This window comes from Vipera berus (assembly GCF_964194415.1).
Source record: "Vipera berus genome assembly, chromosome: 13".
In the NCBI taxonomy this organism is placed as follows: domain Eukaryota; kingdom Metazoa; phylum Chordata; class Lepidosauria; order Squamata; family Viperidae; genus Vipera; species Vipera berus.
Window position 1 is genome coordinate 8,426,619 of NC_138216.1, and position 20,263 is coordinate 8,446,881.

Sequence of the window (20,263 nt, forward strand, 5' to 3'; positions counted from 1 at the left end):
CCTAAACTTCATTGTTGTGGATTGTAAGAATAAGATGGGACCAGTTCAGACATGCTATAAAATCCACAATATTTCTTTCTGATTACCCCCATAACGTGGTTCCCACCTAGGATCTACCTCGTGAAGTGGGATGTTGACCAGTTGCATCAACTCTCTGATGGCCCATTGAAGCTCCTGGAGAAAAAGCTGCTGAGAAGTTTCCAGTTCTTGCTCCAAGGGAACAGGGTCTTCCATGCCAGCCAGGGTCTGCAGCCATTCCCATTCCTCTCTTGAATGTAGGAGAACGGATAAATGCAGAGAGGAAATCAGGGAAGTAAATGCCTCCATGTCCACCATAGACAAGTTGATACAAACAACGGGCTTTGTAGTGTTGGTACTTTCCTACTTCAAGCAGCAGACAACCCTTTTGCTTAACTAGTGCAATTGATATTCCATTCCATTAACTGTATACAGGCAATCCTCAACTTACAACCAGTCACTTAAACTACTTAAGATCCAGATTCAAACTTCTAACAGATCCCACTCTCCCACACCACCACCCCAATGTAGAAAAAGAGCAGGCTGAGCTGGAAGGCGGGGTTAAATGTGTCATCAGTGTGGAATCCTTGCATTGCCACAAGAGACTCAAGTCCAGCCCCCTGTGAATTCCGTTCACCTTTATCTAGTGGCAATTTAGATTTGACCATTGGTTGACCAGATTCTTGTGTATGGGTAGCGATAATAAAACTCTTCCTGTGCTTTGAACTCAGGGAAGGCTCCTGGTTATTTGAATTCACATGACCAAACTTTAGGCACTGGGCAACTGGACTGCATTTACGGTTGCTCGCAGCATCCTGATTTCACATGACTGTGTTTTGCAATGGTTGTGTGGAAACCTGGCAGTTATTTCCAGGTTTTGGGGTTTTTTTTGTAAAACCATGCCCATAGCAAACCACTGGTTTGGTTTACGACTTGTTGGGTTCATTTAACAACTACCTCAAAAAAGTGTTGTAAAGTCAAGTTAGTCCGGTGTTTTATGACAGTCAACAAGTTACAATCGTGATGGCCAGGCTCCATCACGATCCTAAAATAAAGGCGACCTATATTTTGCATTGTGTATACAATTCATGACCTGGCTATATTTGGTTTTAAAATTCCCAAGCAAATCTGCAGCCAGACCATCAGCCCAGTTTCTATAACTCTGTCTTAGGTCTCTCTCTCTCCTCCATTTGCCATTTTGATTTGGTCAGCAGATGAACTTGCAAAAAAAAATCTCAGCTCAGCCTAATCTGGCTACAGATGTAGAACTGCAGTTTGGAAGGGCCACCAATAAAAATCAGTTCTCTTTTGAAAGTCCTACCTAGATATGTTGGGATTGCTCCGTATTTTCACATGACACAAGATGTTAGGCAATTGTTTAGGCACCAATACTCGGATCTGGTCAACTGCACTGCAGAGCTTCAGGTAGCCCAGATAAAGTCCGGGCGGAAGCGCTTCGCTGCTGTTCTGGTGGTAAGCTAATTTCTCCTGGGGAAAAAATAATCATTCATAAGAAATGGCCATTGAGAGGATAGCCTGCTCTTCCCCTTGAAGTCTTGCTGAAATTTTTTTTCATGAAATCCAAGAAATGGGAAAAACACGACTATCAGGCACTAGGCTAGAAACTAGGTGATGGTGAGTTCTAGTCCTGCGTTAGGTGTGAAAGCCAGCTGGGTAAATTTGGGCCAATCACCAGGAGATGGTAAGTTCTAGTCCCGCCTTAGACATGAAAGCCAGCTGGGTGACTTTGGGCCAATCACCAGGAGACTGGGAGTTCTAGTCCCGCCTTAGACACAAAGGCCAGCTGGGTGACTTTGGGCCAATCACCAGGAGATGGTGAGTTCTAGTCTCGCCTTAGGCATGAAAGCCAGATGGGTGACTTTGCCAATCACCAGGAGATGGTAATTTCTAGTCCCGCCTTAGACATGAAAGCCAGCTGGGTGACTTTGGGCCAATCACCAGGAGACTGGGAGTTCTAGTCCCGCCTTAGACCCAAAGGCCAGCTGGGTGACTTTGGGCCAATCACCAGGAGATGGTGAGTTCTAGTCCTGCCTTAGACATGAAAGCCAGCTGGGTGACTTTGGGCCAATACCAGGAGACTGGGAGTTCTAGTCCCGCCTTAGACCCAAAGGCCAGCTGGGTGACTTTGGGCCAATCACCAGGAGATGGTAATTTCTAGTCCCGCCTTAGACATGAAAGCCAGCTGGGTGACTTTGGGTCAATCACCAGGAGACTGGGAGTTCTAGTCCCGCCTTAGACCCAAAGGCCAGCTGGGTGACTTTGGGCCAATCACCAGGAGATGGTGAGTTCTAGTCCCGCCTTAGACATGAAAGCCAGCTGGGTGACTGGCTTTCAAGGGCCAGGAAACAGCGAGTTCTACTTCTACCTCTTTCTACCTTAGGCATGAAACTGGCTGACTTTGGGCTGATTGCTAGGAGTGCGTGAGTTCTAGTCTCACCTTAGGCGTGAAAGCCAGCTGGGTGACTCTGGGCCAGTCACTCTCTCTCAGGCCAGCCCACCTCACAGTATTTTTTGTGGTTTCCCCAATAAGAGGAGTAACAGGCCTTTTTGCCGCCTTGAGTTATTTTTTTTAAAATAACAATGGTGGAAGAAAAACTATCTACCTAAATAAGTAAATAAGAATCCACCCAGGGTTAAAAGACAGGTGGTGAAAGGAGAAGCAAAATCAAATTGATCAATTTGAGTTAAAGCTTCGGCGGAATCCTTTTGTCTGTAGTTTCTTGGTCCTAACCCGCATCCAAAGTCCTCAAGAGACTGGGGAGTCCGCAGCCACATTACAGAGGATCAGGTCTTGAGGAACAGCCAGACCGAGGCTGCAATCTCGAGAAAGAGACAAGCAGCCTTGAACTAGCGCTACCTTTAGCAATTTTGGCCTTGGCTAATCCTAGCAACCCCTCTGAACAAACGCTGGATGCTCCAAGCGCCTTTTGTCTGTCACGCAAATGCTTAGCCGCAGCAAAAGGAAATGGAAGGACAGAGAAATCTCCCGAGGGGTCAGGAAGAGAAGAAAGGGATAGGCATTCGTTGAAGGGGATTCTTTGCCTAAGTCCTGCTCAAAGAGTTGGGAGAACAACTGTGACCGGAAGCGGAGACAGCAAATGTCTCCACAAGAATTAGCTGAATCCCTGGTGGAAACCTCGGCAACTGGAGACCCATTCTTTCGTTTCTGCTGAGGGACACATACCACAGGGAGAAAGTCAGCCATGAACAACATAAGGCTAAGGCTCTCCTGCCTCAAGAGAGCTTAGCGGGATCTGAATTTTAATTAAAAAAAGGGGGGGGGCTTAGCCCCTTAATATAGTTTTAATGGCAGGGTTTTATCCTGAATGATGAATAATCTCTAAATATAAGATTGATAAAGTCTGCCACTGGTTATCTATCTATCTATCTATCTATCTATCTATCTATCTATCTATCTATCTATCTATCTATCATCTATCTATCTATCTATCTATCTATCTATCTATCTATCTATCTCTATCTATCTATCTATCCATCCATCTATCTATCTATCTATCTATCTATCTATCAATAAAAAATAAATAAAATAAATATCTATCTATCTACTTACCTATCTACCTACCTATCAATCATCTATCTATCTATCTATCTATCTATCTATCTATCTATCTATCTATCTATCTATCTATCTATCTATCTCTATCAAATTTATTAGCCATTGAATTCTGTCTGGCCACTGGTATTTTACTTATTTACTTACTGACTTAATTATATATTGGCCACCCATCTTAGCACAGGTTTTTGTCCTGAATGATGAATAATATCTAAATATAAGATTGATGAAGTCTGTCAAGCCACTGGTATTTTACCCGTCCATCCATCATCTATATCTATCTATCTATCTATCTATCTATCTATCTATCTATCTATCTATCTATCTATCTATCTATCTATCTATCTATCTATCTATCTATCTATCTATCTATCTATCTATCGCCACTGGTATTTTACTTATTTACTTACTGACTTAATTATATACTGGTATGGGCCACTCATCTTAGCACAAGGTAACTGTGAGCAGCTTAATCATGTTAAACATCCAATGTATTTTCTGATTGGAGTGGAAGCCTCTTACCAAAATCCAAGCTCTCCTCTGGTCCACCCTAGCAGAGATAATCTACCTGGAGATACTCAGGATCTGTGACAGCCTCTGTATAAATCATTTCTCCTGCCATTAAGGTAGTATTTCTAAATCTTGGCAGCTTGAAGATGGCTGGAATTCAACTCCCAGAATTCCCCAACTTTGCTGCCTGCAGAATTCTGGGAGTTGAAGTCCACCAAATCTTCAAGCTGCCAAGGTTGAGCAATGCCACATTAAAAGTGATTATTTCCCCCTCTCCCCACAATAACTGAAGGAGAACCTTGCCTTTTCTGCTAAGAAGGCCCAATGAGTTACCTGCAGGGTCATGAGAAGGACATCCAGAGCTGTAGGTTCTTCGAGTGAAGAGACTGACTTGCGACTGGTCTGGAGCTTCAAGAGAGGGACCCAGCGAACGCTCTCAAAAGCCTGGTTGGTCTTCACTTCTTTTAGGGTGACCACCAAAATGTTCCCCTGCTTGTCTTTGATGGGTTCAAAGAACACCTGGCCCAGGTCTTGGATTCCTAGCAGACCCTACACAGCAACCGAGAGAGAGGTGACAGCCTCACATGGTGTATCTACTATAGGTTGGCAGGCGCGCAATGTAGTTGGGCGTGTAATCATCTAGGTCAGGGGTCTTCAACCCCGGCCCTTTTATGACTCATGGACTTCAACTCCCAGAATTCTTCAGCCTGGCTGAGGAATTCTGGGAGTTGAAGCCCATGAGTCATAAAAGGGCCGGGTTTGAAGACCCCTGATCTAGGGTGGATGTTTCATGTTTTCCTTGGTAAGAAAATGGCACAACTAGAGTTGTTCAGTTAACAACTGTGGCAAGAAAGGTCATATGATGGGACACTAGTCATTTAATGAATGCTTCTGTTTTAGAAACAGAACGGTTGGGTTCCATTCTGGTCGTAAGTTGGGCTACCTGTAAAATGGCACTGAAGTGACCATGTTTCACCCTTTTAAGATGTTGCAGGAGCTTAACTTGGATCTGCTTAATAACCACGTGATTCGCTGAACGGCCACAGCAAAAAAAAAAAAGGTCATCAAATCAGGCGTGACTTACTTAACCGTCGCCTTGCTTAGCGATGGAAATTCTGTTCCCAACGATGGCCGTTGGTCAAGGACAACCTGTGTGCGCTGGACAGGTGCGTCCTAAAATCTTTGGATCTGTTGTGTCTGAAAGACGCCGGTGTTTACCTGCATCTGTGAGATGGCCAGCAGCATCTTGAAGCGTGTTTGGAGAACGCATGAACAGGAAGACTGGGAGACGGCAACGCACTGTCGCAGCCACATGATTTCATCCCACATGCACGACACCTGCGGCAAACGCAACAGAAGGGTGTGCACAAATCAGGCAAAGGTTCTTAAGTTTGACACCTACCCCCCAAACTGGGATCAACTCTGTCAAACATCTCCTGTCCCCTTTTTCTGCCAAGAAGATGCTATATATATATATATAAGCCATACTGATAGGAAGATTCAAAAGAGGCTATTTCGGCAGGTGACACTTCACCGGGCCTCATGGGATGAAGGGAAAGAAACACTGCCGCTAAACTCTTCAATAACAGCAAATTAAAACCTCCTAAAAAACAGCAAATTAAAACCGGCTAAAAACAGTCATTATGCATCAAGCAGGCCATTATATCAAGTCAACAGCCTTAATTAACATATGGAGCCACTTTAGGTGCAGAACGCCTAAAGCCAGGGTGAGTGGGGGCGATACTTCACGTCTCCAGATGTTAATTGAAGCAGGAAAATCTGGTTCCAAAGGCAGATAGGTCTGAACACAGTGTCTTCCCCCTGGGAAGCTGTGCTGCAAAGGGCTTACCGATCGCGGCACACCTGCTAAAACCGTTAATTTTTTTAAAAAGGGGCTCACCTTAGTGAACCAGAGGAAGTCCTGCATAAGCAAGCAGGAATAGGTGTCATCAATCTCCACCACCGGGATCTGGTCTTCGGGGGTCACCAGAATATTGTCATCCTTGTAGAAAATGGAGGCGAGATAGAGACCCCTGGGAAGTGAGGAAATAGGTTGTTCGTTTATCAAAATACAATGTGTAGAAATGCCAAGAGAAAGAAAATAATTAGCATAGGGTAAAAAGTGAAAATGTCTATGGAGATTCTCCATCGTCCAGGTCATGGTTGGCCCAAAGGGGCTTTTTTTTCTTCAGGAGGCAACTGGACGTTCTTGATTTTTCCTTGAAGGCCTTCATTCCTTCATCCAAGAAGCTTCTTCAGCTCTGACGGCTTGGTGGAGAATGGAAGGATTTAAATTCCTGGCAGGAAAGATTTATATTCCTCTCTGGCAAAGAGGGCTAGCAAGCAGATGACTGCAAGGAACAGAAATCCTTCCATCCTCCACCATTCAGTCAGAACTGAAGAAGCCTCTTGGACGAGAAGCAAAACGTCTTCACCGACGTCAAACTCTTTTTAGATCAGTGGAATAAGGTAATAATATACAACCTCATTTTTTCCCCTTACTTTTACATAGTAATATACACTACCCATTTCTACGATGGCAAACCTATCTCATCAGCAAAACCCAAAACCAAAGTTTCATTTCCCCCCCACCTCAAGCGCAAAGTCCAGAAGCAGTTTCCAGGCAGAAACAAAACTATTCTTTTCTTTAATCAAAGCAGTCAATTTAGCCAACTCTGCTAACTCCATCAACTTTGCCAACCCTTCCTCTGTTGTGGGAATCAAAGCATCCTTCCGGAAGAGAGAATATACTTGTGAAGGATTCTCTCACCATGGATGATGGTATAGGGTTTCCTGCCTCAGCAGGGGGTTGGACTAGATGACCTCCAAGGTCCCTTCCAACTTCATTATTATTATGATGATGACGGAGAGAGACCTTCTCCCAACGTTTCCCCTTCGTCCTTGCATGTCTGGGAAATATTAGTCTTTTTAAATTAATAATAATAATAATAATAATAATAATAATAATAATAATAATAATAATAATAATAATAATAATAATAATAATAATAATAATAATAATAATAATAATAATTTTATTCAAATACAAATAATACAAACACAATAAATCTAAATAAAAAACCAGTATAAAAATACAAATATTACAGTGCACCCACCCCGCTGGAGACCATTTTTATTACCTATATTTCTTCTCCTATAACAACTAACAATATGCAAAATATTTCAATTGTGCCCTTACCCCATTCCAAAACAGCATATATTCCTGAGTAAAGTTTATTCTCTTTGCCTTCCCCCGGCACTGTTTTTATAATATCCTCCCATATTTCATTATAGTTATTTACTTTAATCATCCCTTTTTTAAGTTTAATTTCTGTCGTTAATTTATCATTTATTGCCCTGTTCAATATTTCATCATACCACTCATGTCTTTGAATGACCCAATTCCGTCTCCAAGATTTAGCCATCGCTCATCTAGCTGCCTTAATCAAATTTACAATCAATTCCTTTTTTTTTTTTTGCTTCATTTATATCTTGTTTTCCCACTAGTAACAGTAACACAATCCTCGGTGGCCTATTTAAATTTACATTCAAGGACTCAAATAGAAAGTTCAACAGCCACAGGAGCAGATACAAAATCTTACATTCTGGAGAACACCTTTCCCTCCCAGTAAATCTTCTTACCTTTTCAGGGTTTTTAAAAATTTGCTACCAGGATGAAAGAGATATTTGAGACTTTTGGAGACGGAATGTTTTCTGCTCTGGGGTTGATTCTTACAGGGTTCTGGAAATCAAGGAGAACACGTAGAAATGGTTACATATCCAAATTCTATTGCTGTTTTTTTTTTCTTTCTTCCCCTTTCCTCCTTAATTCTGGCTACATTAAAGGTGCATGAAGGAACCTGGAGAGATTTAAACCGAATCAGTGTTAAGACGCAGAAGACATATCTCAGTGATCCCAACCAAGATCTTTTAGCGCAGTGATGGCAAAACTTTGGGGGCTCGACGTGTCAAAAATTCGGAAAATGCCTAAGTCGATTCTGTTGGCATGGCAGCCCTAACCCTTCGAACACAAGTGGGACAGTTCTTCACATATTCATTTATTTGAGGGGGGGGGGAATACAGCCCTATCTTGTGTGCCAGGTCTGAGAAATAAAACGAATCAAGAGAGATTGGAGGAACTGAATATGTACAGCCGGGAAGGACAGAAGGAAAAACGGTGACATGATTGAAACTTTTAAATATATTAAGGGTGTGCATGAGGTTCTAGAAGGCAGTGCTTTTCTTACTAAGCAAAAATCAAGAATGCATATAGGTTCAAGCTTTATTTATTTAGCGTATGGCTGGTCACACACAGAATTAAAAGCACTTCATATTTACAAGTTAGAACAATTAAAACATTTTTTTTTAAAAAAAGAAGCAATTATAAAACCTAAGAGGAAAACAGAAATAACATTTCAGAGTTTAATGTCGAGTTTGGAGATCCAGTCAGTAGCTGCCGTTGTTACGCAGAGGAAGTCCTTAAAATCTTTAAAATCTTTAAAAATCTCCTGGGTATTGTTCAAGCTAACAGGAGAGAAGTTCAAAAGTAATTTTAGAAAGTATTACCTCACAGAAAGAGCGGTGGAAGCTTGGAAACAACTTCCAGAGAAGACAGTGGCTCAATTGCCAGTAACTGAGTTTAAACATGCTCGGGATAAACACATGCCCATCATCTGACAAAATTTTTAAAAAGTTAAATTAAAATAATAATAATAAAAAATAAAACCTCAAAGGGCAAGGGTTTTTTCTGCCATCAGTTTTCCATATTTTTTTTATTTATTTTTTATTTTTTTTATTTTTATTTTAATCCCATTTATATCCCGCCCTTCTCCAAAGACTCAGGGCGGCTTACAATTTAAGCACAAACCAATGTGCTTAGCAATAGCCTTCATTCTATGTATATGCCTGCTTATTAGGGCTTTCCCCCCCCCAAGCGGCATTATTACAAAGTCAGCTTAATTGCCCCCAACAATCTGGGTCCTCATTTTACCTACCTCGGAAGGATGGAAGGCTGAGTCAACCTTGAGCCTGGTGGGACTCGAACCTGCACTAACTGCAGGCAGCTGGTGTTACTTAAGGAGGCGTTAGCCCACTGCTCCACCAAGGCTCTAAGTGTGGTGCTATGCATTATATAAATTTATATAAAGAAATGCCAGCTAATTACAAAAATGAAATAGGAGTAAAACGAACTCATTTTTGAAGGGCCCAGAGGCTGAATGAGAACATATCTAATTGCTGCCTGCAATTAGTGCAGGTTCGCATCCCACCAGGCTCAAGGTTGACTCAGCCTTCCATCCTTCCGAGGTAGGTAAAATGAGGACCCAGATTGTTGGGGGCAATTAAGCTGACTTTGTAATAATGCCGCTTGGGGTGTGTGTGAAAGCCCTAATAAGCAGGCATATACATAGAATGAAGGCTACTGCTAAGTTTGTAAGCCGCCCTGAGTCTTCGGAGAAGGGCGGGATATAAATGGAATTAAAATAAAAAAATAAAAAAATATCTTATTCTCGTGTGGTCTCCAAAAATCACACGACGATAGGGCATGCTTTCAAGAGGTGTTGTCGGCTGTTGGTGAACACCAGCGTGCCACCCAAAACATTATGGTGTGCCATCTTTAACATGTATGTCATAGGTTCGCTACCACTGATCTCTCGGTATCTTTTCACTTTAACCTTTCTTTTTTATTACTTTCCTTTTCAGCTCTTCAAAAAATCTGTTTTTTTTTTCCATGCATCACTTCTGCGGCAGCCGTGTTGCTTTTCAGCTTAATTTTTTTTTTTGCCCCTCTTTGCTATTTATGGATTTCTTTCTATGTTTCTAACATTATTTCTACAGGTAATTTTTGCTCTTCAAACCTTTGCGTGCTAGCAGGCAAGTGACAGCCAGTTTTTAGCGCATGACATGCGGCTGTAAGATAAGAAGGGTGAAGAACAACTTAAAATGACTTTATTACCATATTACTTTAATTGTACACTACATTGCTGATTGCGTTCATCATAATAACCCTGTGAGGGATGTCATAATTATTCTAATTTAAAGCGGCAGAAAAATTAAAAGATAAGGAAACCTGGTCCCACTTGTTCCAAATGAAATTCAGGGAAAAGAGCAAAACAGCAACTGGATCTGCCTTTTTTTAAGATCTAATCTATTCTATCTGGTCAAGCTGTTCTGGGTGTTGTAAGTCGTTAAGATTTGATCCCACATTTCTCAAGAAGTCACCTTGTTGGCTGTGGCAATGAGACTTCCACTATTCTTGTATTTTAATTTAATTTAATTTTAATTTAATTTAATAATATTTCTATACCGCCCTTTTAGTCTTCTCCTCTTGCAAGGGGTCCTTTAGCTCTGTCAGAGCTGGGACTGGGTGCGAGGTTAAACATCTGGAAAAGGCCACAAGCTCTCAGGATGGCTCATCGGTAGCAGGCCCCAGATTTGAAGAACACGCATGGGAAAATGGCTTGAAGCTCAAAACATGCGGAGCAGCTCTTGAATCCAGGTCGTCCTTGACTTACAACAGATCATTTAGTGACCACTCAAAGTTACAACAGCACTGAAAAAAAAGTGACTTAGGACCATTTTTCTCCCTTACAACCGGTGCAGCCTCCCCGGGTTACATGATCAAAATTCAGACGCTTGGCAACTGACTCGTACTTATGCCGGTTGCAGTGTCCTAAGGTCACATGATCCCCTTTTGTGACCTTCTGACAAGCAAAATCAACGGGGAAATCCCGATTCACTTAACGACCGTGTTACTAACTTAACAAATGCAGCGATTCACTTAACAACTGTGGCAAGAAAAGTCATAAAACGGGGCAAGCTCTCAGGATGGCTCATCCCAAAAAGATGTTTTCATGCCCGCTGCTTTGCTACCCGAACACTTTGAAAACAATGGCCTACAGTAGATTTAAATGTACTTTTGTCATCTAAACAGTCTGGGCAGGATTAACTAGAAAGCAACCCATTAACAAACTTGGAATAAACCACGGAAGTGCTCTCCGGCTGGATGTATTTGGAAGTAGTTGGTCAGCTCCAGTGGGCAGACCAGACAGAGCAGTCAACTCTGCAGGAACACTACAACTACTTTTATTGAGATGGCTATAGTAACAGAAACTTGTAAGCCTTGATTGTGCTTTACCGCCAGACAACCAAGAGAGGGGCTTACTTGAGCAGCTTCCAAATACTATCGTGTTTTGCAGGGCTTAAAGACCGTTTCAACCAACTTGGCCAAGGTAACAGCTCCTGCGTATTTCCATCAAGGCCACCTCTATTATTCTCCCCAGCAGGTGATATATTAAATTTAACATGGTGTTTCTCAACCTTGTCAACTTCAACTCCCAGAATTCTCAGCAATGGCCACAATGGCTGGGGAATTTGGGGAGCAGAAGGCCACGGATCTGGACATGACCAACGAGGGCAAACACCTGGAAACAGTGGCGTGAGCAAATACTGGTATGTTCAATGAGAAACAATGTTTATAGCTTATCTCAGTCACACATGTGCATTTTTGGCATGTCAGGAAGGCTTGTTTCTCTGTAGCAATAGAGGAGAATATATGTAGTTCAGGATTGAACTGTGGTGCAGTCTGAGCGTGGCTGTTTTCTTGCAGACATTTCATTACCCAACTAAGTGACATCATCAGTGCTAGAAGAGAGTGGGGTTTGTTCTCTGTTTATATATTAGTGGGTTGTCCTAGTTAGTTTGGGTGGGAGTGTTGATTAGGCTGTTGTTTAGTGTTAGTACCATCTAGTAAATGCTGGAGAATTCCTGGAAGCCTGGCTCTCAGACAGATCAGCCATCAACAAGCACACAGAGATAAATGACATCTACATACCATTCAAATGAGATAACTAAAGTTGAAAAGGAAACGAAAGACCAAAACACCTCCTCATCAGCAATCAGCACCCAGATTGGCAGAGGTTAACACCAAAATTAATATCAGATCAACAGTCAAGCAATAAAAAAGGCCCCAGTCGAACAACTACCAAATCAGACTATACAACACACCAAGACTGACAGGGCAAACCACTTGTATATAAACAGAGAGCAAATCCCACTCCCTTCTAGAACTGAAGATGTTACAAAGCTGGGTAATGAAATGTCTGCAAAAAAACACAACCAAATTCAGAGACCACCAACGATCCCACAGTCCTCCTCCTCCCTCCCTCCTCCCGCAAACCTCATTCCCTTCTAGCACTGATGATGTACCCTAGTTGGGTCATGAAACATCTGCAAGAAAACAGCCAAGCTCAGAGAGCACCAAGGATTCCACTCTCCTCCTCCTCCTCCTCCTCCTCCTCCTCTCTCCTGAAAACCCCATTGCTTTCTAGCACTGATGATGTTCCCTAGTTGGGTCATGAAGCATCTGCAAGAAAACAGCCAAGCTCAGAGAACACCAAAGACCCCATTTTTCCTTAAACTGAATTATTGTTTTTGCCCCTTTAACATTTTGGCTCTGAACAGAATATATTTATTGCCAGCTCAGGTATAGACTGGGGAAAGAATAAAGGCTTCTGTGCACAAGGAACCAGAGCATCTCAAACAGTTTCTAAACTCAACTGAATTTTGGCCCCAACGGATTTGATAGTTGTTTTCGTTCTCTGTCTATCAACTCATTTCGTTTCCCACCTTTGTCTTCCCTCTGCTATCTCTTGCACGGTTCTCCCTGGATACTCCTGATGCTTACAAGCAGCCCAGGGAGAATAATAGTAGAACCCTTGGGAGCTGAATTCAATTACATTAAAGGTTATTTGTTTGGATTGGCCTCGACCTGCCATGTTCAGCATCCACATACCAAAGCTTGTTGCAACATCCAATACTGGCCTCCATTCAGAATGCTTGAAATGCTTTTCCCCGCCAGATCCTCAGACTGTCTTTAGACACGCGATACGACTCACCGTGACACACACAGTGTTGGTGCACCATCTTCACCTGGTTGAAGAGGTGGTCCAGAGCTTCGGCCTGTCCTCTCTGTCGCGGAGCCCTCCCATCGTATTCTCTCCAGTCTGGAGTGGGCACAGAGTGAATTAGGTTAGTGACAAGAGTACCTCATCAGTGGAAGCAGACGTTGCTTGCACTGATGGTGTTGCCTAGTTGGGCAATGAAATGTCTTCAAGAAAACCACCAAGCTCAGAGAGCACCAAGGACACCACAGTCCTCCTCCTCCTCCTCCTCCTCCTCCTCTTCTCCTTCCTCCACTCTGCAAACCAGGCAATCTTCTAACACTGATGATGTTGGGTCATGAAACATCTGCAAGAAAACCACCAAGCTCAGGTAGCACTAAGTCCACATAGCCCAACCCTGAGCTATGAATATTCTCCTTTACTGGTAGCGGGCTTCACTCCGGTTCATAGATAAAGCCCTAATAAGCAGGCATATACATAGAATGAAGGCTACTGCTACTGCTAAGCTTGTATGCTGCCCTGAGTCTTCGGAGAAGGGCGGGATATAAATGGAATTAAAATAAATAAAATAAAATAAATACAAACGTGGGCAATACAGACACAATAACTCAACAGTAGTAACACCACTGAGGGGAATTATCTGCGAGGATGATGCCACCATCACGAGATGACAGATCACAGTAACAAACGAGGTCATCTCCTTTGCCGTTTGTTTCACTGTTTTTCGAGCTCATTCTGTCTGCCGTCCTTCACTGGACCGAAGGTTCCCCAGACCAGCTAAGAAAGGTAAAATTCACCTTGTGCTCCTTATTGAGGAGTTGGCCCAGCGACTGAACAGCATGGGCAAATGCCTGGGTTACGTTAGCTTTACATTACTTGGCTCACACGCTCCCCCGTGCCAAAGTTTTCCACGAAAAAAGTTCAGCTCCATTAAGCTTGGCTGAAGCCGAGTGCTATTTTTAGGTATTTTAAAAACACCCAAGGAAGAGCCTTGAGTTTTTATGAGGCAGAGGTTGAATTCTCCTGGTTGTTTTCTTTTTTCTTTTTTTTAATTTAGAGGAGTTTAAAAAAAAACCGGGGAAAGCCAACAATAATTCACTTGCTAATCTTGGCCGTGTTCAACAGTTGCCTGCAACAATCAGGGAGCCGAATCTGGAGGGCCCAATCCATCGGACGCATTTCTTGCAAATTCAAAATGGGATTTTGGCGGAGTTTACTTAACACCATTACCTTTTGACCCCGGAAGCAGTCGAGATAGGTAGCAGGCCCCAGATTTGAAGAACACGCATGGGAAAATGGCTTGAAGCTCAAAACATGATGAGCAGCTCTTGAATCCAGGTCGTCCTTGACTTACAACAGATCGTTTAGTGACCACTCAAAGTTACAACAGCACTGAAAAAAAAGTGACTTAGGACCATTTGTCTCCCTTACAACCGGTGCAGCCTCCCCGGGGTTACATGATCAAAATTCAGACGCTTGGCAACTGACTCGTACTTATGCCGGTTGCAGTGTCCTAAGCCTAAGGTCACATGATCCCCTTTTGCGACCTTTTGACAAGCAAAATCAACGGGGAAATCCTGATTCACTTAACGACCGTGTTACTAACTTAACAAATGCAGCGATTCACTTAACAACTGTGGCAAGAAAAGTCATAAAACGGGGCAAATTCGCTTAGCAAATGTTTCGCTTAGCAACCTAAATTTTTGGAAACAGCTTTGGTGACATAAGCCAGGGCTCCTCAAACTTGTCCACTTTAAGACTTGTGGACTTCAACTCCCAGAATTCCCCAGCCAGTCTGGCTGGGGAATTCTGGGAGTTGAAGTCCACAAGTCTTAAAGTGGACAAGTTTGAGGAGCCCTGACATAAGTTGAACATCTGAAGGACTTTCTATTCATCTCTAGGTGAAATGCCATTCGGTGTAACCTCCATGAAAAGAACACGAGTAACCCTTGGTCCGCAACCAAGCGAGCACTTGTGCCTCACGTTACGACCTTTTTGGCTGCAGTTTTTAAGTGAATCATATGGCTGTTAAGCAAATCTGATTCCCCCCTCTCCCTTCTCCCCCCCCCAGTTAATTTGGCTTGTCAGAAGCCGGCTGAGAAATGCCGATCACGTGACCCGGTCTCTGAATTTTGATCCCGTGACCACGGGGACGTCGCAAAGGTTGTGAGCGAGTAAGCCGCTGTATAAGCTACATTTTTTCAGTGCCGCTGGAACTACGAGCGGTGGCTAAACTGACGGTTGAAAGTGGAGGACTATTAAGGCGTGCGATGCTTCGGTTCTTCCTACTTACTTGAAGGGATGGCATAGGCTGGTACGGATGTTTGGGGGACTCCCCAGCCCTTCATGTTGTAGGCAGACACCTGGACATAATAAGCTGTGCCCTGTGAAGAAACAGCAAAGAATAAAGATCCACTACACAACGAGAGGTGACAACTGTACCGGTCCCACGGTTTCCAGAGAGATAAAAACTGGGTGGGGGGAGAGAATTTCATCGCCCCAAAGACAAGAGTGGAGTCAGCGATTCTCCTTTTCAACGGAACTGGTGGACAAGGCTGGATGGTAGCAAGTGTGCCCAGAAGGGGCAAAGAATAAATATTCTATTTACGGTACTTTTATTTATTTAGCATAGGGCAAAAAACGTTTAAAAACACGTCACCATTGCATTCCCAATGAGCAAATGGGAAAGCATTTGCTCTTCTTTGCAAATTCAAAGGTAGGACTATTTATGGTGCGGCAGTTGTTAAGTCACACCGTTTGTTAAAGGAAACTGGCTTCCCCATTGACTCTGCTTGTCAGAAGGTCGCAAAAGTGGATCCTGGGACACTGCGACCATCATCAAGGTGAGTCAGTTGCTCAGCATCTGTGGCCACGGGGATGCTGCAAGTGTGAAAAACGGTCATAAGTAACTTTTTCCAGTGGTGTTGTAAGTAATAAACCGTTGTTAAGTTGAGGACGACCTGAATGCAGAAGAAACTGCAGCTTTGCTGCAGTGAGGAAAATAATTTACACCTCTGTAATAAGCCGTAAACCCAACGCACTTACCTGACATGGCAAGGTAACCCAACCTGTTATTTAAAGTCTCAAACCAAATATAGAATTTAACAAAGAGGATGAGTCTTCCCCTTGCAGCTTTGCAAATTACATACATGAGGTCCTGAAGCCACCACAATTTTGTCACGGATCTTAAAATGGGCACCCTTCGGTGCCAGTTAACTGCAGCCTCTGTCGCAGGGGCTGAAAATATACCCACCGTTCAAATGGGCGCCTTTGTTGTTACCCAAAGGAGACTGAAGGCATTTGGGGAATCTTTGCCTGCCTGCCTGCTACGGGTTGGGCAGGAGGTCACAGTGGAAAGGCTTTGGGGTGAGAAAAGATTGGGGTCAGTTGAGGTCAAGCCCTGAAATAGCCTCCAGGTTGCACACACACACACACACACACACACACACACACACACACACACTTGCAAGGGACGCGCACTCACCGAGACAAGGCCATGGATGGTGATCTGGAGTTTTTTCAGCTTGTCAATCACCATTTCGCCCAGCGGTGGGGAAAAGGAAGGAGAGCAGCTCCACTCAACTGCAATGACAAGAAAAGACACCCACCCATCCCCGGTCAGTAATTAGAGAGACAGTTTGGTCTAGTGGTTAAGGCACCAGCTAAATACCGGGAGATGGGGAGTTCTAGTCCTATCTTAGACATGAAAGCTGGCTAGGTGACCTTGGGCTAATCACCAGGAGACGGTGAGTTCAAGTCCCACCTTAGGCATGAAAACCGGTTGGGTGACTCTGGTTGAATCACCAGGAGACAGTGAGTTCTAGACCCACCTTAAGCATGAAATCCAGTTTGGTGACTTTGGGCCAATCACCAGGAGACGGTGAGTTCTAGGCATGAAAGCCAGTTGGCTGACCTTGGGTGAATCACCAGGAGACAGTGAGTTCTAGACCCACCTTAAGCATGAAATCCAGTTCAGTGACTTTGGGCCAATCACCAGGAGACGGTGAGTTCTAGGCATGAAAGCCAGTTGGCTGACTTTGGGTGAATCACCAGGAGACAGTGAGTTCTAGAGCCACCTTAAGCATGAAAGCCAGTTTGGTGACTTTGGGCCAATCACCAGGAGACGGTGAGTTCTAGGCATGAAAGCCAGTTGGCTGACTTTGGGTGAATCACCAGGAGATGGTGAATTCTACAGCCATCTTAGATATGAAAGCCAGCCAGGTGACTTTGGGCCAATTACCAGGCGACGGTGAGTTCTAGGCATGAAAGCCAGTTGGCTGACTTTGGGTGAATCACCAGGAGACAGTGAGTTCTAGACCCACCTTTAACATGAAAGCCAGTTCAGTGACATTGGGCCAATCACCAGGAGACGGTGAGTTCTAGGCATAAAAGCTGGCTGGGTGACTTTGGGCCAATCACCAGGAGACTGGGAGTTCTAGTCCTGCCTTAGACATGAAAGCCAGATGGGTGACTTTGGGCCAATCACCAGGAGACTGGGAGTTCTAGTCCTGCCTTAGGCCTGAAAGCCAGTTGGGTGACTTTGGGTGAATCACCAGGAGACAGGGAGTTCTAGACCCACCTTTAACATGAAAGCCAGTTGGGTGACTTTGGGCCAATCACCAGGAGATTTCAACTTTCACGCTTGGAACACTTCGATCGCTACTCCTGGCGAAATACCCAAAGGCTTACCTTTGTATTTGGTGACAATCGCTGAATTGACACTGAGAGGCTCCTGAAATGACACTTCGACAGAGGTGCTGCTGGCCACTGAAAGGTGGACATTTGTAGGTGGATCTGGAACTCCTGGGGGGAGGAATACAGCACAGATATCAGGAAAAGTGAGCCCGATGTTCGGAAGGAATATTTCTTTCATCCAAGGCAAACTAAGAGTCTAATTGTTACTCGCAGAGAAAACGAAAGAAAAATGTTGGAAAGGAAAGGAAACCTTGACGGAGATACAGAGATAGAGAGGAGTCTTTTGGACTCATGCTGAAGCCCATCTTTATGGAATTTCTCTCTCCTGGAACACGTGCTTTGGGCTGTTCTGTGAGTCGTGCTTATCTGCTGCCTTCCTATTGGCTGATTGGTCTGTTGATGGCTGGCTTTATTTATCTAGTAAATTTGTTTGTCTTCCATCTTGCTGCAAAGCCACTCTTTATATTGAACTCTTGTTCAATACAAATCTATCTATCTATCTATCTATCTATCTATCTATCTATCTATCTATCTATCTATCTATCTATCTATCTATCTAATCTATATCTATCTATCTATCTATCTATCTAATCTCTATCTATCTATCTATCTATCTATCTATCTATCTATCTATCTATCTATCTATCTATCTATCTATCTATCTATCTATCTAATCCATCTGTCCGTCCATCTGTCCGTCTGTCTATCATCTATCTATATCTATGTATGTATCTATCTATCTTATCCATCCATCCATCCATCCATCCATCTTATCTATCCATCATCCATCCATTCATCCGTCTATCATCTATCTATCTATCTATCTATCTATCTATCTATCTATCTATCTATCTATCTATCTAATATCTATCTATCTATCTATCTATCTATCTATCTATCTATCTATCTATCTATCTATCTAATCTCTATCTATCATTGATTTGTGCTTAAATTGTAAGCCGCCCTGAGTCTTTGGAGAAGGGCGGGATATAAATGGGATTAAAATAAATAAATAAAATAAATATCTATCATCTATCTATCTATCTATCTATCATCTATCTATCTATCTATCTATCTATCTATCTATCTATCTATCTATCTATCTATCTATCTATCTATCTATCTATCTATCTACAACGGAGTTGGTTGGTGATACAAGCCATATCCCACCCATTACAGCTTAATTAGCTAGGAATGGAAGTTAAGTTTCCTTTCAAACTCAAACGAGCCAGGCAGTGGCGCTTGGTTCAGTTGGCAACCAGTCTTGCTGCTCGCTGACTTGACTCATCTCAGGGTCTTCCAGAAGACATGCTGGTTACAAGCCACCGATTGCCATGACGAAACTTAATCTCCCTTCATGCTCAGGCAGCACACTTGGGAGAAATGTGTAGTTTCAAACTTCTGCCCAGAACAAAAGGGTTCTTGGAACAGGACTGCGAAATCTATTGTCATTGGGCAACCTTGCCTCCTAAATATAGCGACTTGCTTCAAGAACAGGAGACGTAAATCTTCTGACTCCCTTACTACATTCCCACGGGCTGGTGTCAACAAGAAGAACAGACAACCTCCGTCTTAGACATGGTCAACGGGATGGATTCTCATTCAATGCAGGTAATCCTCGACTTTGCAGCCATTCATTTAGGGAGTGCCTGAAGTTACAAAGGCACTAAAAAAGGGAGTTATGACCGTTTTCCCACACTTATGACCATTGCAGCATCCCCCTGGCCATGGGATCGAAATTAGGACACTTGGCAACTGGCTCCTGTTTATGATGGTTGCAGTGACCCTGGACTCTCGTGACCTTCGGACGAGCAAAGTCAACGGGGAAGCCGGGGGTCCCTGTGGACAACTGTGTTACTAACTTAACAACTGCAGGGATTCCCTTAACAACGGTGGCAAGAAAGGTAATGAAATGGAGCAAAGCTCGTTTAACAACTAGAGATGGCAATGTTGGTTAGTGCTGTGGCGGTAAATCAAGGACTACCTGATTGTGGGTGCTGGTTTGCATGGCCCTGGCTCCCCTTTTCTGACGACTAGTTTGGAAGGACTTCATGTTTCTTCCAATATTCCAGTGCATCAACATTCCCGCTCTTTCTGAGCGGTGGTGTAGAGGGCCTTGTTTTCGCAGAGACTCACGTGCATGCTCAAATCCAGCGTTCATGCGCTTGTAAAGCCGGTAGCGCCATTCCCAGGCCTTCAGCTGTTTCTCTTTTTCCGAGCTTTCCGCGTCGGGCACCTCGTTCACCAGCTGCGCGGTGAGGTCGTTGACCCGTTGTTCTGCTTCCCGAACCAGGGTTGCCAGATGCAAAGACCGACTCTCCAGGCTTACAACTTGGGAGAGAAAAGTAAGGTAAGGAAAACATTAAAGGGGAGGGGAGGAGAAAAAAGGTAGAGGAACAAGGAACAATCCCCTCTACGTAACGGAAAAAAGATTCTCTATGGCTTTGGACTGGGGTTTCCCCAACCTCGGCCCCTTTAACATGTGTGGACTTCAGCTCCCAGAATTCCCCAGCCAGCTGTGTTGAATTCTGAGAATTGAAGTCCA

General features: G+C 43.6%; 1 protein-coding gene across 1 annotated transcript in view; it reads right to left on the reverse strand.

The window, feature by feature from the left end:
• The window catches only part of LOC308674056 (ankyrin repeat and fibronectin type-III domain-containing protein 1-like), a gene marked incomplete at its 5' end in the record, with an annotated part of 278,899 nt that overhangs the window by 8,521 nt on the left and 250,115 nt on the right, over positions 1-20,263 (reverse strand). The window contains 11 exons of the mRNA XM_081338228.1: positions 118-268; positions 1,340-1,506; positions 4,457-4,672; positions 5,342-5,461; positions 6,024-6,156; positions 7,766-7,865; positions 13,018-13,125; positions 15,317-15,407; positions 16,508-16,605; positions 17,713-17,826; positions 19,855-20,049. Of these exons, the coding sequence (XP_081194354.1) occupies positions 118-268; positions 1,340-1,506; positions 4,457-4,672; positions 5,342-5,461; positions 6,024-6,156; positions 7,766-7,865; positions 13,018-13,125; positions 15,317-15,407; positions 16,508-16,605; positions 17,713-17,826; positions 19,855-20,049 (1,493 nt within the window). The remainder of the gene's footprint in view (positions 1-117; positions 269-1,339; positions 1,507-4,456; positions 4,673-5,341; positions 5,462-6,023; positions 6,157-7,765; positions 7,866-13,017; positions 13,126-15,316; positions 15,408-16,507; positions 16,606-17,712; positions 17,827-19,854; positions 20,050-20,263) is intronic.